The sequence below is a fragment of the Blennius ocellaris genome (genome assembly GCF_963422515.1).
Source record: "Blennius ocellaris genome assembly, chromosome: 12".
Classification (NCBI taxonomy): Eukaryota; Metazoa; Chordata; class Actinopteri; order Blenniiformes; family Blenniidae; genus Blennius; species Blennius ocellaris.
In genome coordinates this window covers 24,072,463-24,088,561 of record NC_137661.1, presented here as the reverse complement: position 1 = coordinate 24,088,561, position 16,099 = coordinate 24,072,463, and the positions used below count along the sequence as shown (strand labels likewise).

The 16,099-nt window shown below is 39.4% G+C and overlaps 1 protein-coding gene across 1 annotated transcript in view; it reads right to left on the bottom strand.

Annotated features, from left to right (window-relative positions):
• Positions 1-16,099, bottom strand: part of LOC308137568 (BMP/retinoic acid-inducible neural-specific protein 3-like) — a gene marked incomplete at both ends in the record, with an annotated part of 64,863 nt that overhangs the window by 27,221 nt on the left and 21,543 nt on the right. Inside the window, 2 exon segments of the mRNA XM_080506320.1 lie at positions 8,811-8,995; positions 11,209-11,399. Of these exon segments, the coding sequence (XP_080362446.1) occupies positions 8,811-8,995; positions 11,209-11,399 (376 nt within the window).

Sequence of the window (16,099 nt, the reverse complement as noted above, 5' to 3'; positions counted from 1 at the left end):
ACACATACGATCTCATGCTTCGTTGCACATTTTGGTTGAAGTTAGACTTTCGAACATCTTTCACAGTAGAGGCCTTTGTTTTTCTTGTTAAGAGCGACAATGATTGTCAGAAATATGCGATCAACTTGCTCAGACATAGTTTTCAGATGAAGGTCCAAAATAGAATTTAGTTTTCATAGCTTTACGGTATACCTACATTTACCTACCACCTTACAACACCCAGATTATTTTTATCCTTCTCTATCCTCGGTACAATGAAATCTATTTTTGATGTTCTTTGTTGTACTTGTGTTTTTACTATGCTTAGATAGCACATGGAAACTATTCTATCACTTTTCCTGTGGTCTGATGGCATGCTTTAAACTATAAACAATACAACCAATTATCAGCATGATGCCATTTTCATTTTATATTTATTCATTCAGCTATTCATTTTGTGTCATGACGTCTTGAAAAAAAAAAAAAAACTCTCAAAAACAACAAATAATGGAATACAACATGAATGGAAAACAAACTTCCAACCTTCAAGACACTTCCTTCAATCCAGCAACATCAACTCACAGTGTCTGAGAAAGTCATTACAACTTGCACTGTTGACTTGGACAGCTTTTATGCCAAAGCCAGGCACGTTAGACAAGGTCAAGACTTAACCAGAAAACATTCAGTTTTACTATTTGCTTTAAATACCAAACCAGTATATAATCTGCAACAGGTTGCATTGCCATCCTGCATGATACCAATGCAATGAGATTGCCACAGTTTGTTATTTCAAAAGGAGTACTGTCAAGAAACAAACAAATGCAATGCTAAAATCTAAAGGTGATTTTAAACACTTTTTCCCCTCGGTACACTTTCCTGTCAGATCAAACTGTTGATTTTGTTTATAGAGAAAAACACATGTGTCTGGATTGGCTTCGTCAAAATCTACAAATACAGATTACTAATTTTATATGGAGATGGTCTCTCGGAGTTGAGAATATCCTTTTCTTGTGACTTTGAAATACCAAACCGCATGATCCAAAGACAGTACATTTTTCCCTTCTATCAATTATTTTCAGAATGTTTTGGCCCACTGCTTGGGTTTGGTGCTGCTTGGGCAAACGAGGCGTAATCGCCCCATGACAATAACTGTACACTCGAGGCCGGCACAGCAGATTGGGTCAAACATTCCTTATACCCTGTCGATTTCAGTGAACATTCAATACAAAGTAGTAGGCTGTGCTGCAAAATAAAAAAAAAAAAAAAAAAGGTGCACACATTCGTGATGCAGCTCATTCCGTGTACCTTCTGCATCTCGAGCCCGAGCTGAAAGGCCTGTTAAATAAGGCCCTTCTGTCCTCATCTCATCTCTCCTGTTCCATCTCGTATGACACCTTAACTCATACCACCAAATCTTTGACAAATGACACAGGCTCTCAAAGGAAATTACTGAAATGGAAGGGCTGATTCATCGCACTACGTAGCAGCAATGGTTTTTTTTCCCCCTCCTCCTCTTTCCCACAGCACTCCTATCTCGTTCATCCCGCCTGTGATTATTTTCCGGTGCTGCAGTGTTCAGTCCTCCAGGTCATGAATCTGTACCATTTAAAAATGTTATCTCTTAAAACCAGGGGGACCAATACTCCTCTTAAAGGCAACTGTTTTTGGCACCCGTCTTCATTGGGGTGAGGTAGAAAAGACCCATGTTTGGAATTAAACACTGCCGACGCTGTGAATATTTTACATCAGTCACCTGAAAACGCCTCACAAACAAATGTACCCCAGAGGGCTTTTTCTCAATTCATCTCAATCAGAGAGGTTTTTAGCAGCACTTTGTTGCAGTGGTGGCTGCCAAATCAGCTCCACGTACTCTTGCCAATTCACTTTGGAGAATGTACAGTTTTATCTCTGATGGACTGCATAGTAGGGCATCACTAAGGACAAGTCAGTGGAAAATGGGCTGAATCTCCCCCAAAAACAACAAAGAAATAAAAGAAAAGACACAATCTAGCGCTTTAAACTGCAGCTACACGGTTGGAACGAGGGAAATAGACAGTTGTGTTTCTGCCTTTCCAGCTGAGCGCTGTCTCAGAGCTCCTGCTGGCTCTGCGGTGGTCTGTGACAACCACTTCATGTTTGTTTACTACCCGGTATACGAAGTGACATCGCTTTCACAATAATGCACAAAATAGGTTGCACGGATTAATAGAAAGTGTTGACCAAGCATTGTGGAATGTCTTCTCTTTTTTTTTTCTGTGTGCTTTTGAAACATTTCTCCAGTGTTGCTTGAATCCCAAATGCAACCTGGAAGAAATTAATTTGTGATGTTTTTGAATCATGTCCCGAGACATGCCTCTTAATGTTTTACATGTCATTTAAATTGTGAAATAAAGTCTCAGCATTCAAAATTGAATTGAAATGAACCAATGCAGTAGATTAGTGGTTCTTGAAGTGTGAAGGAGGCCTCACATGAGGGTCACCAGTTTCAGAAAGGGCATGGCATCAGGAAAAATAATGGGTTATTTAAAGGGGAAATAATGGAATTGTCATCACAATTAAAAATTAATTTGTTGCCACTGTAATGGAAACTTATTTAAATTAAAGCGTTAGTGCGACACTATTAATTTAACAGATGTGCCTATTTCAGACTATACATAAAGACGCAAATTTCAAATACAACTGTCTAACAAACATGACAAGACTTTAGATGTCCGCTGCCAGAAACCCAGCTGCAAGAGCAACAAAGGCTCTACCTTTTTCCCTTTTTTTAAAACACATTTTTATTGTCTGCTATATAACCCTCATGTAAAAATTGATGAGTTCAACCTAAATGTCAGATTATGAAAATATATTTTCCATTTCTCCTCCATCCATGCATCCGTCCACCAGATAGCTTTATTTAGCAAAGGGTCATGCAGTACTGGAGTCGGTCTTAGCTGGCTCAATGTCAAATGCAAGCAAGCATGCCTTGAGCAGGTCACCGCTCCCTAATAGGGCAAACACAGATAGACAGACCACCAAACACTTTAACATTCACACCCACTGGCACAAGTACTTGGAGAGAGCGTGAGCGTGATATTTTTCATTTTTAGATGGTTATAAAACAGAATCTCTCCAAGCTGTAGCCTGCCATCTTATGACAGTGTGGACAGGGATAGGCCCCAGCTGATTGTGACATTATCAAGAATTAGGTGGCTATAAATGAAGATGCATGGTTTGATGAAGGACGCATGGAATCATCGAAATAAATATGCGCATGATGCTCCTGTCATATGTCCCCACACACAACCCAATAAAAAAATAAAAAGAAATTGTGGTTGACGTGGTGTGTTACTCAGAAGAATTGATATAAATGCAGTTAAAAGGCAAAAGAGCATATATTTACAACCCGGCTCTGCTAAGAGAAGGATGTAGATCAGGGGTGGGAAACTCTGGTCCTCGAGGGCCGTCGTCCTGCACGTTTTCAGTGTCGCCTCACATCAACACAGCTGACAGTGGCTCGTTATCCAGCTTTCTGCAGAGACCTCATCATGAGAACACAGGTGTGTTTGAGCAGGGAAACATCTAAAACATGCAGGACTGGGGTTTTATTGGTAGTTCTCAGGTTTACAAAAATCAAACAGAACCCCAAAGACACAATATCACAAAGGAGGGCCAAACCTAAGATTGACTTATAACAAAAAGGCAGCTTCTAACACAAATTCGCTCAACAGTAGAGCAGCAAAATGGAAACAAACAAAACACCTAATCAACACAAAACAAAACAGCTGGTACCTTCACCAAGCTGTTGGACAATGGGTCCTCTTGACCAAAGTTAAACTAAGGCAAGAATATCAAAAAGGTTAGAGTGGAGCCGAGTTCAAAAGGTCACACAGTAATCGAAACACACACACACACCAAGGTTCTCTGGTCAGACTGAACAGACACTTCCTGCATCAGGTGCCATCAGGCGTCTGCTGGAGCTGTTAAATAGCCTCAGCTGGTGGGCGGAGCTAAGCAATCAGCAGTTTTTTATATATATATATGGGTATAAAACCCAATAGTTTTGAACAATAAATGCATATCCATTAATCAGGCAAAAGGCGTGCACTTCTGATGCCCCAGTCTCCAAGCCTCCACCTCAGAAACAAGTGTGTAATCACATGAGAACCAGAATGAGGAAGCTGACAGTGTGTCTTTGCAGGTTGCCGCTATTACCTTCGGTCTGTGACGTTAATCTGTTGTTTACCACAAGCAGGTGTAAACACATCAAAGCCATGTATGAGAAGAGATTCCTCCGAGAAAACAAAGTCTTCTGCGCACAAAAGGGGGGGGCAAACTCCGCCAATTCAATTCATCCGGCTTGATAGCAGCTGACAGAGTGATGAATGATCACACCCCGAAGGCATTGAGCAGCAAAAAGATGCGGGGTGAGATTTACATCATAAGCATATCGTGATATGCACAGCATGTTATTCCCTTATACGAGCATGTGAGCATACACATGAAAGAGCAAAGGGGGGAAAGTAAACAATACTGCTCGCTTCATCTCCTCTCTTGGACCAACTCTGTCCTGCTCGCTGAGCGGACATGTTTACTGAAATGTCACATCAAAGCGCCATCAGGTGCAAACATACCCTTTGGAAACTTGTTTGTTTTAATAACACAGCTCAGAAACAACTCATAGGGTATTCAGTACATATGCAATAAACGGTGCTTTACGTAAATCCCTTGTAAAAGCTTCGACATAATGTTGAACACGTGATCAATGTTGTCGCCAACCATGTTGTTTACCTTGTCGGAGGCAAAAGACAAAAATAATTTTACATTATCGCATAAAAATATTGTTGAATATGTATAACGGTGAGTGTATATTGTATCCGAGGACTACTAATAAACAATGACATCATGGTGACTGTAAGAAAACACATATGTGTCTTTCTGCAGGGCATGTAGAAGCGGCCGAGTTTGTGTTTTAGTCTAAATTAGTTCTCGTGTAATGCAACAATTGACGTAAAGCTCTTTTAGGCTTAATATGGAAAATCAAACAAAAACAAATATCTACATTCACTGACTTCAGCCACAGTGAGATAAAAAAAAACAACATTTTATTTTGTCATTTTTTGGGTCATTGTCTTTTATCTCTACATCTTTGCCATATAATTGTAAAACAATCCAAGTTCAACCAACCTAATAATGGTATTTAACCCATATTTAGTACAATGGGCTACAGGAAATATCAGTCAAAACCACAACATGCTTCCTATACACTTATTATTATATTCAGGAACATAACTGTAATGCATCAAATTTTACCTAGATATATATTTTCCCGTGTCATTTATTTTGGCATGAAATATATAAAAAACCCTTATATAAGTGGAGGATTCACATTAATAAGAGAAAAGAGGTATAAAAGAAATAAGTAATCTCAGACAATCAGAATAACAACTGCTCCAGTACACATTTTAATCAATTGTTCTATAAAGTAATTATTGTCTGTAGAAAATAGGAGCACTGGCTGAAGGTGTTATCTATGTGGATCATTTTACTTTGAGATACTGCCGAATTATTGAAATGGCTGTTAATGTTCTTTGCCAAGAACATTAGCAGAGGTCTTAAAGTGCATTTACTCTTAATGGTTCATTAATTAAAGATGGTATGAAAAATAGCCGTCGTTTATTATTCCATGTGGACATTTTGGTCTTTAAATTGTTCAAATTCTTTCCACCAATGTGCTTTAAAATATGTTTTAATAAAGATATTCTGCATATGAAGCAGGCCAAAGTTGCCCATTGGGAGCCTGTTCGTGGGTTGTAAACTGCATACTGTAATTGGTATTAAGATGTAAGTACTTGGCGAGTGCTGACCATTGTGAAGCGTGATTTTCTTAAAGACTTATTCCCAGAAAGGGGAGGAAATGCAATTACTAAATCAGGAATATGCAAGACACAAACGGCTGTTAGCCAAGGGTCAATGACTCACAGTCTAATTGTGAAAAGTAAAATCTTTGAGAAAATCTGGAGTTTGGTGGGTGTGTATGTGTAAGAGAGTGAGTCTTTGACGCGCCATACAATTGCTGCAGCTTTCAGAGGAAGGATAATTTCCATTTCCAAACCTTGATTATCAGTCAATATATCATCAGTCCTCCTCAAAAAAAAAAAAAAAGCCATTGCATTTTTTTTCCTCATCATGCAAAAGAGTCAATAAATGACACATTTTGCAATATGCACTGAAATAATTTCAACACTAGTGTAGATTCCCAATATTACATTATCATGCGTTCTGGGAATGTATTGATTTACATACATTTTCTACAGTGAGCTAAATTCAATTAGAATTGCTGCTTGCCTATCTCCAACCACCATCTTGATGAGAATTCAAAATCGAGCAGTCTTACACTTTAACATGCCTTTACTTGTTAGTGCTGCTTTTTTCTTAAGCATTTTGTTCAAATATCATAACATTATAAATATTTAAAAACTTGTGAATTTTTGATGCCAACTTTATGCTACATTTTCATGTCTTTTGGGAACAATGCTTTATGTTATACCCATTTCTTGCAGATTTACTCAAAAATATAAGTGTATAAAGAGTGTTGTGGCCCCTGGAAGACATACATTGTGTTTTCTTAACTTTTAATTTCTTGCAGACCCAACAGACTCACTAAAACTCCAAATAAGATGTTATGTGTCAGACAATAACCCTCATCCTTCACCTCAACTGTTTTCGCAGATTTCAATGTAGATAAAACACATGTTCATGTACACACTCATGCACGCTCACTCAACTAGTATAAATGACCTGAATCTACTGGACATAAAACTCCTATTAACCACCAATTAATTTTGAATACTTTAGTGAAGAATCCAATTAACAGGACTTGCTCTGTTTTGAAGAATATAATTATTGCCTCTTTTCACTGAAACAAAATTGTAGCATGACGATATAGAGGGATAGAGGCAATTCTAAGGAGGATGTAATAAATAGAGTAGAGCAGCTCTATTATGGCCAAAATGTTTATCACAAATATTTTTTGATAAATACTGAATTCACGATCATTTGTTCATTTCATGAAAACACATTTTTATGACACGTCAAGTGAATACGTTAACGTATTCCGTTCCACTGTTGCTTCACCTTGTTGAATTTAAAATACGATTACAACTCATCTGTCAGAGTATTTTTTCCCCCCCGAAAACCATATAAATGAGATTTACCCAACATAAATAAGTTAATCAAATGAATTGTTATAGTCTTCCATTTATTATTGGAAAAATAATGAACGGGTGACAATGCTTGTATATCTGTACACCTATCTATGGATAAATACACCCAAAATGTATTCAGGACTACAAATGAAGTCCTGAGCAGCGAAAGCCGTGACTTATTTTGTAATCTGGACGTGGCGGGGTGAAACATGTCGGGCTCTGAAAAGAACTGCTACGTGAGTAATCGGAGGACAGGACCACCGCGACACTCGCTGCTCGTTGAGAGGAATACGAAATGATGCGCGCTTTCACATCAAACCTCTAATAGTCTTGAAAAACACAAAGGGTCCGATTCATTAAGGTCCTGCATGAAGTGTGTTAAACCACATGCAAATAGATTGGCTTTGCATGCAAACATGAGTATTCAAATGAGGGCTTTGTGCGCTTTAAGGCCCGCTTACACGAGAACACTCTGTTGAGAATTGCATCGTTTCTGTGTTGATTGGATGGATGGTTTGAGTTATAGATGCTAGTGGAGGAAGTTAAGAAACTTTCTGGACCAATGTATTTCAATCTGGGGGGGCTGACAAAATGTATCCAGTCCCAATCAATCTCTGCTGACAGCAGAGCCTGATTTTTACCACCTTTATAAATATGGTAAATATAGACACAGTCATCAAAAACACAAACGTTTTAAGACACAGAACATATTGCGCATCTATTAAGATAAATTACTCAAAATAGCTATCCAATCTAGAAAACGAGTCCAGAATTCTATATTCATGATGGCAAACACACTGAAACAATAAAAAATAGATTCGTTTCCAGATGTCTGTGAGTGTAATATTTATACAAACTTTAGTAGATTTAAAAAAAAAGTTGAGAGAGAGGGCTGAAAACTTGCTTCATAAAAAAAATCTAGAATCCATGTAACTTAAAATATTTTTGTTGATTTGACAATTGTTCATGTGTTGTTAACATTTGTTCTGACCCAGGGCTGTCAAACATAGGGCTCCAATCCCACCAAACCACCAAGCAAATTCTGAACATTTCAAAGAAAACACATTTCTTGAGAGTATAAAACACAATGCAATGCTGTGATGCAGCCATGAAACTACAGCTACCTCGTTGCTATCACACGAGCCTCAAAGCCATGCTAGCAGGGTGAGTTTACAAAAACACCCATAATGCAACAGCTATTTTTTGAAAGGTGCACCAGAAGATTTAACGCTGGTTTCATGTTGAGACTGTAGCAATTTTCTTTCGTAGCTTTGTGAAAATATAGACATTTTAATCACGTATACGCTGCGTCCCAACAAAGAAAAACTTTGAAGTTTAAATTCAAAGGCTATTATGGCATTTCTCTCACCAATCTGGCCCACTCGAGATGAAATTGAGCTGAATGTGGCCCCTGAGCTAAAATGTGTTTGACAATCCCTGCTCTAATCCGTCTCACAGCTCATTTCAGGCAATTTCAGCGAAGCAGCTCAATGCTGCGGTAACCTCACGTTCGCCCCCTGGTGGTTGGGTTAAAATGGGACTTGTTCTCGCATTCCAAATGTGAATATCGTTGAGGATGACGTCGATTTAATCGCGGTAGCCAAACATTCTCACGGTCTTGCAGTCCCAGCAGCCCTTTACCTTGATGGCAGTGGAGGCGATCTGGATGTGGTGCAGCTTGTGCAGCGTGCTCTCTCTGTCAATGAAGTAGGAGGCAGCCAGCTGGTGTAGAGCTTCCAGCGTCACAGAAGTGCCATTGGTCTCACTCACTTCAGACGTCCGACTCAGCTTCCGTTTGTCCACGAAAATCATTAATGACTCTTCCCCTGTGAATAGACACAAACACAAACATCAGCATTGGTGGATAATCCAAGATGAGTACACAGATAATCCCTTTGATTGGTGTCGTGGTAAATATTAACATGCCGAGAAGACGGTTTGATACTTTAGTCCGATTTGGGGATAAAACCCAGGAGTGATTAGCTGACTGATATGCTTATTTAAACACGGCTGTCTTAAAAAAAAAAATAAAAATAAGGGGGGTATCAAACCTTTTGAAGTACAGTGTATTTACAGATGGTGATAGGTACCAGATGATAGATGCTTTTCTGTGTTTTGTTAAATGTGGCTTTCTTTTTTGACGCTAAAACATAAACTCTGCTCTCACTGAGAATAGTCAAAGGTTAATGGTTTCCTTAATCACTCAAGACAAAAAAAAATAAAACATAATCCCAATTATATCAACTTCTAAAATACTGGTCTGGGGAATAGTGTCTCATTTAAATCACATTGCAGCAATAATTAGGTTTACATTTCTTAATTCTATTGTTCGTTTTCATCATCTTCCTTACAGATACACATTTGAATACTCATTGTATAGGTGTTTTCTGGCAAAGTGGTTTCCAAAGCCAGTAGAGTTCAATGTATATTTATGTTAAAAATGCATCCTAAAGTGCCCTAAAGCACATTGCTCGGATAAAAAAACTACCAATATCACTCTTAATGGCACCCTGTTGTGTGTTTTAGAGGTTCTGTGAGCTGGTTTATTTATGATTGGGTCACTCTTATGCTTGCTCAGTGCATTCAGAGGCGCAAAGAGCTGATCCTCACAAGGGTTTGACATTATCACACAGGCCCACGGGTGGAAATGGTATGCAATTGAAGTTAATAATGCAGATTTTAAGATCACTTTTGTGTACTGAAAACACAGGCGTTATTAACACAACAAAAACCAACTTGATTTGGTTTCTCACACCCAATGACATTTTACATATGTGCAAAATCCACTTTGGCATGTGACTTCTTGTTACATTAATTTTACGGTGTAATAATAATTAAAACTGAGCATTCATCACATTGACGTGCATATCAAACAAGGTCATATCAAGCTGATTAAGCCATTGGTTGTACATGAACAAATTTGTCACGGTACCACTCACAAGTATATAAATTGACATTATTTTGCTTGGAAGCTGAATGCTGTCATGATGTAAGGACAACATTCACTCCCCGTCTACCTTACATCACAACAACCACATTCAACAATCGGGCTTGGTGAGGTGGTGTTCGGGGCAGGTGAGTGGACACAATGGAACTAAATAGATTTTTGGTAATTGGTTGATGATGGAGTTGTGCTTTGAACATGTAAGAATTGTATACTTGTGTTCATGTTCTCTCATTTATTTTTCTTTGCAACATCACTGTAGTATTACATGATCAGTGCATTGTTTCACACTGTTTGTGGCCAAACATTCCATCTAAGACCACAAGACCACCTTGTTTTTATTAGGAAAACGCACATCACCCGATCTCCTGCATGAAAGTCACGCCTCACATCCTCCCAACTTCCACCCTCCATTCTCACTTTTAAATTACTTTTACCTGACTTGTTCCTTTGCTCCCGTCAGCGATACCAAAAGGCACCTTGTGCATATCTTTGAGACACCGGAGGCTGTGTCAAAATGGCAATTTTGATGACCTGAGACGGAGGACTGACTAAAGAAATCCTATAGGCTACTTTTAAAACGAGGCTCGAGGTGATTCTGGATGTCATTGTAGGCATGGTTTAGCAACTGTAATGATTTCTATTTTCTTGTTTTCAACAGACAGTGTGCGAGACTATACTGCAATCTATTCAAATAACAATGGTAATCATAATTGCTTTAAGAGTTTATGCACAAGAGACTTGATGAAAGGAGCTAGCAGAGGAGATAGCCCGGGGAGCTTTACTGCACATTATAGTATTTAGGGTAAATTATTTTATTACGCAACTGGTAAGTTTGTTGAGAGACTACAGAATCAGATTCTTTATGTTGACATTATTAGCTTTGATAACCCCAAACAAGTCCAGATTTATAGGTCAGCAAATATTTAGTCCAATATTAAGTCAAATTCTAATGAGGCCTTGCCACTTTTTTTCCCCTAATGTATTCAGATTTTTTGTGCAAAAATATGGGGAAAATTTCAGGATTCCCAAATCCCTTCTTTTAACAACCTCTTGCGCTATGGTAAATAAAGATACCAAATGCGCTTTATTTACCTCCCAGTGTAGCAGAGAGCAGGAAGTGGGTTCCGTATTTCCTGATGATGTTGTCCGTGATGGCGCTAAGACTGGGCCTCCTGCCCAGCTGCCTAATGGTCTGGAGGAACTCGGGGTCCAGCGGCAGGGAAAGGCCATTGTTCTCTTGTCTCTCCAGGGCCAAGCTGTTCACCTTCCAACGGCCAAACTCCCTGCAATGTCACACAAACACATGCTCGGCATGAGGAAAACGTTCACAACACATGTGCACTGCATGCAGGCTACTTCACAAGATGGCTCACAGAAAGAAAATACATACAATATATGTATTCTGACACAATAATATCGTATTTTGTAGAGATTTACATCATTGTCGATGCATGCGTGTGGAGGCTGTTTAGACTCATTTCCATGACAAACGCTAAAACCACTACAAACAATTTTCTGATTCTTGAAAAGAAACAATATGGCGGATGAATCTTAAGCGCATGAAAGACACAGCTGGCTCTTTATGATGAGGGTTATATTCTAAGGTTTTCCTTCACACAAATGACAAATATACATGATTTCTGAATGACTCTTGTGTGCCACTCCTTCAAATACGGAAGGTGTCACGCTGTTTTTACTTCTGGCTCCAAGAATTGCTTTCTACCACAGTGAAAAAAAAAACCGAAAACCTATGTTTCTCCACCAATCGTAGCACAATCTTTTCTCATCACAAGTCACTTTTTGAAGCACCGTGGTTGGACAGGCTGTAATCATGGATAGAGTCTTGCTGTTTTCAGGGCCTCAGAGGAGGCTTCATCTGCAGTCGTTTGATATTCAGCCTGGCCTTAGAGCATGCCAGCCGCCTTTATCTACCAAGTGCAGACTGTGAGCTGCTGCTTGATGCGTAGATTAGCACCATTCATACATGGCTGGTAATGAACATGGTTCCTCCCCAACCAAGTGGATGAGAAAGTGAAGCTCTATCAGTTACTTTGTCTTTTGAGAAAGGGCTATATCTGAACTACATACATCTGAAAGTAGGCTTGCATTACCAGGGGATGTTTCATGTGGGAAACCTTATCACGTAACTTCAAAATAAAAAAATGTTTTCCCATATCAATGGGTGCTGCCTTCTCAAGATATTGTCGCGTAAGTGTTTATCCTATAAATAAACTGATTAAAAAAAAAGGTTAAGTTGTAGATAACAGATAGAAACCAAGAGACTGTGTTGGCTGATAAAGCATTAACTAAATTTTTACCATTTTCCCCATCATGCATCATTAAGAAAGAACATCTAAAGCAGTTTGAAACGACTATCTTCAAACAGCTGCATAATCACTTTGAAGATTCAAAGGAACATTGGAAGCTGGTATTCCTCTCTCCTCAAACGGAAATTTAACACTGAAACCAATTAGGATCAAAACAGATAGATGCAATCGCTCAAAGTCCCACAACTCAGGAGATTCCGATGACAACAAAAAGAGATGCATTGCTTTGTTTTGATCTGCTGCTTAGAATAGAATGAAAATAATTTGTTCAAACTCTATATTCCAACATTGTATCCAAGTGGATAATAACACCTGAAAGATGCTGGCACTAGATAGTCGCATCAGGTATAACTGGACCAAGTCTGAATCAGAAGTAATTGGCAGGCATTTGCCTCACGTCCAGCCTTCAAATCTTTGTTTCGTTCAAAGATCCGTGCAAGTATGTAACAGTCACCAAAAAGATATTGACAATATGCTGTCCACCTAATGACAACTGAGCTTTATTACATCCTAAAGTTCCCATGTTCTCCCAGTGTGTGTGTGTGTCTCTCGATTTCCTCCCGTTAGTTTCCTCCCACAGTTCCAAAAACATGCAATGCCATGTGTGGCTGCTACTGACAAGTCAAGGGGATTCAAACAGAACGATAAAATTGCAGTTTCCCAGTATCCAAGCTGGCCAGTACAACACTGGGTGTGTCGTATTTCCACTAAATATTGGTGTCAGTGGTGTTCACGCCAGGTAAAGAATTTAAAGAGCGTTGCCGTTGTAAAATCGGCTTATTCCACCTGCAATAGACTAGTTTTACCTGTGTGGCACAAAACGTTGAGTGGAGAGTACGGCAGGGGCAATATGGCCTCAAATCAACATCACGATATATTGAGCAGTTCACTTCGATAATGATAAATGAACAATATTCTCCACTGTGCCCCCTGCAGAAAAATAACGTTTGGCCACTAGACGTAGCATTTATATTAATAGTATGACTCCCTTGGACCTATTTATTGCCACTTTAAAGGACTGTAAACTTACACCTTCTGAAAATAAATAAAGAAAATACAAATTAAGTATTGCACCTCAAAACATGGGATTTCTACAGTTATATGAAAAAAGACCTATTTAACCTAATTCTCGTGAAAGAAGTTACATATTTTGTGTGTAAAATGACTTGGCGCGTCGCTATACAGTGCGTCGCGACACAGCGCTCTGCCCGTGATGAAGGCGCAGAAATCCCACAGCTAAATTTTCAGTTTATTGTCCAGGCCTAGTGGAGAGTGAAACTGAAGTGAAACTGAAAAGTGAGAATGATTTATGGAGCGGAATTTCGAAAACTCAGTCATTTATTATATTTCTTCACATTTACCAAGGATAAACGTGAATTGTTAATATTATCCCACATCGACATACAGTATGTTTTATTTTTTAGATAAAGGATACAATTCTACAACTCATAAAGCAACTCAGTCTTGACATACTTAAGTTCATGTGTAACAAATGTGAACAATTGGGAAGTTTTGCTGTTTTGCTGAAATATATCTTTGGAAAATTAAGTCATCCTTGGTATTGTAATTTCTCTCTCTCTCTCCCTCTCTCTGTTTCTCTCGCTCTCTCCCGTGCTGTACTTTCATGCAGATGCGTATGGCTTTGAAGCTTTAAGTTTGTGATCTGTAGTTACTGAGCCATTCATTTTTTTTTTTTTTTGTTAATATCTCCTGAACTCAACAGCTTGAGGTCGACGGCCGCCACCTGTCAGTCAGTTTTTTGTTGTTGTTTTTTTTGGTGGATGTTTCATTTAAAAGGATTTTTCCCTTCTCCATTTTTGCTCATATCGAACAGTTTTTGTTTCATTTTCTTTCTTTTTTTAAAATTGCAATGTTCAGCTTCACAGAAAGCTGTATTCGTTTTGGGGGTAAATAAATGAAATGAACTGAATTGAATTGGATGAAATTGTATTTACTGTTCCTCTGGAGGAGACTTTATACCATGTTACACACTTCACCCCGAGTTGTGCAGTTTCTGTTATCGAGTAACAGAAGCGCTTTCACCATTTCAAGTTTTTATTGTTTAACAACTTGGATTCAAGATGCCCAGGAAGACTTAAGTAGCTAATCCATTTCCTCTTTCTAGTTAAATGAAGTAGCATACATTAAAAACTATGAAAATGATAAATGGGACAAGTTAAATGTCATATTACTCATTTCTCTCTGCAAACAGAAAACGGTTGAGTAAACTTGATGAAATGCTCTAATTTGTCAGGAATTGTGTTTGGATAGTTGTGATCTGCACCACCACATGCATGAGCTACAAATCACTGAGGTTTCAAAGCACAATCTTTTCCCCTTTATAAAATAAATTCAAGCAGAGAACATGATGCAATATGTTAAAAAGATCAAAATAAAGTTTTTTTATTTTCACTCTTTAAAAGGCTCTCCCACAGTCCACAGACATATATCAACGGCATAGCGCTGTGACACATGCATATGCATTCACACACCCTGCAGGTGGTACCATCTAAACAAAGCTGCCCTTGTTGCAACAGCATTGCGGTCTCCCAGAATATCACAGAGCCCCCATGGGTGCAGGCCTGCTGCCAATCAATTTTGCTCCAATAACAATGACCCCCCCCCCCCCCCCCCCCTACGAGAAAGATCCAAAACAGAGATCAGCTCATTAAGAACCTGTTTCATGTTGGTGTTTCGCTATAACGAGCGGCCATTACTGCTCCTCTCTATCCGCTGGGGCCGACTGAAAAAGGGAGCAGTGGGAGGAGAGATAGAGACAGAGAAAGAGCTTAACTGTGATCGACACACCGCCTCACCATGATGTTCACTGACGGACATTTATGAACGGTGTCACAGTTTTGCTGTGGTATGCTGCACACACACACACACACGTTCATCTGTTGTTTCAGACTTCAATGCAGCCTAACCTTTTGCACACCATGACCGTAATTGCTCGAAAAGATCTTGCGTCTCACAAAAGACTGCTGGTTCACTTTACGCTGAACCCTCCTCACTGAGATTCTGAGTGACTGAAATAGCCTTTGTCTCCTGCATGCACACACACACACACAGGCAGCAGGTTTATTTCACCCGCAGCTCTGTGCAGCAGGGGGCTCCCTGCTCATCTACCTGTCAGCCCCCCCTCTGAGCGAGCAGAGTGGCTCGCATGCACCAATAGTGTAGAGCTGGCGGAGATATAGAAGCCACAAACGGAGCAGGGGGAGTCGTATCCCGCTACCTGTCCATCATAGCAAAAGGTGCCGCCGATCCATCAGCGAGTATACAGCAAGCCTGAGGGGGGCTTCTCGGCGCCCAACATAACAAATCAGGAAATCAACCCAGCGAATAACCTACTGATGCAGTTAAAACGTGCTACTGGGCACGGCGATGCAGACTTTAGTCATGTCACTTGAGCAGGTGAAGGAATGTCTGTTTCCTCTAATCTTCTGTTGATGCAAGTCAAGATAAGAGTCACATGAATAAACAAGAGCAATCAGAGATTTCTGACCTCTGCCAAGGGAAGACACGGACACATGTTCCACATCCAGATCAAACTGCCATGGAACATGGAAGTCTGACTCTCATCTTCCTATAGCTAGATGATTAATGGAGATGAACAGATGCATCCCACTTGAAAAGACAACAAGAACAAAAAA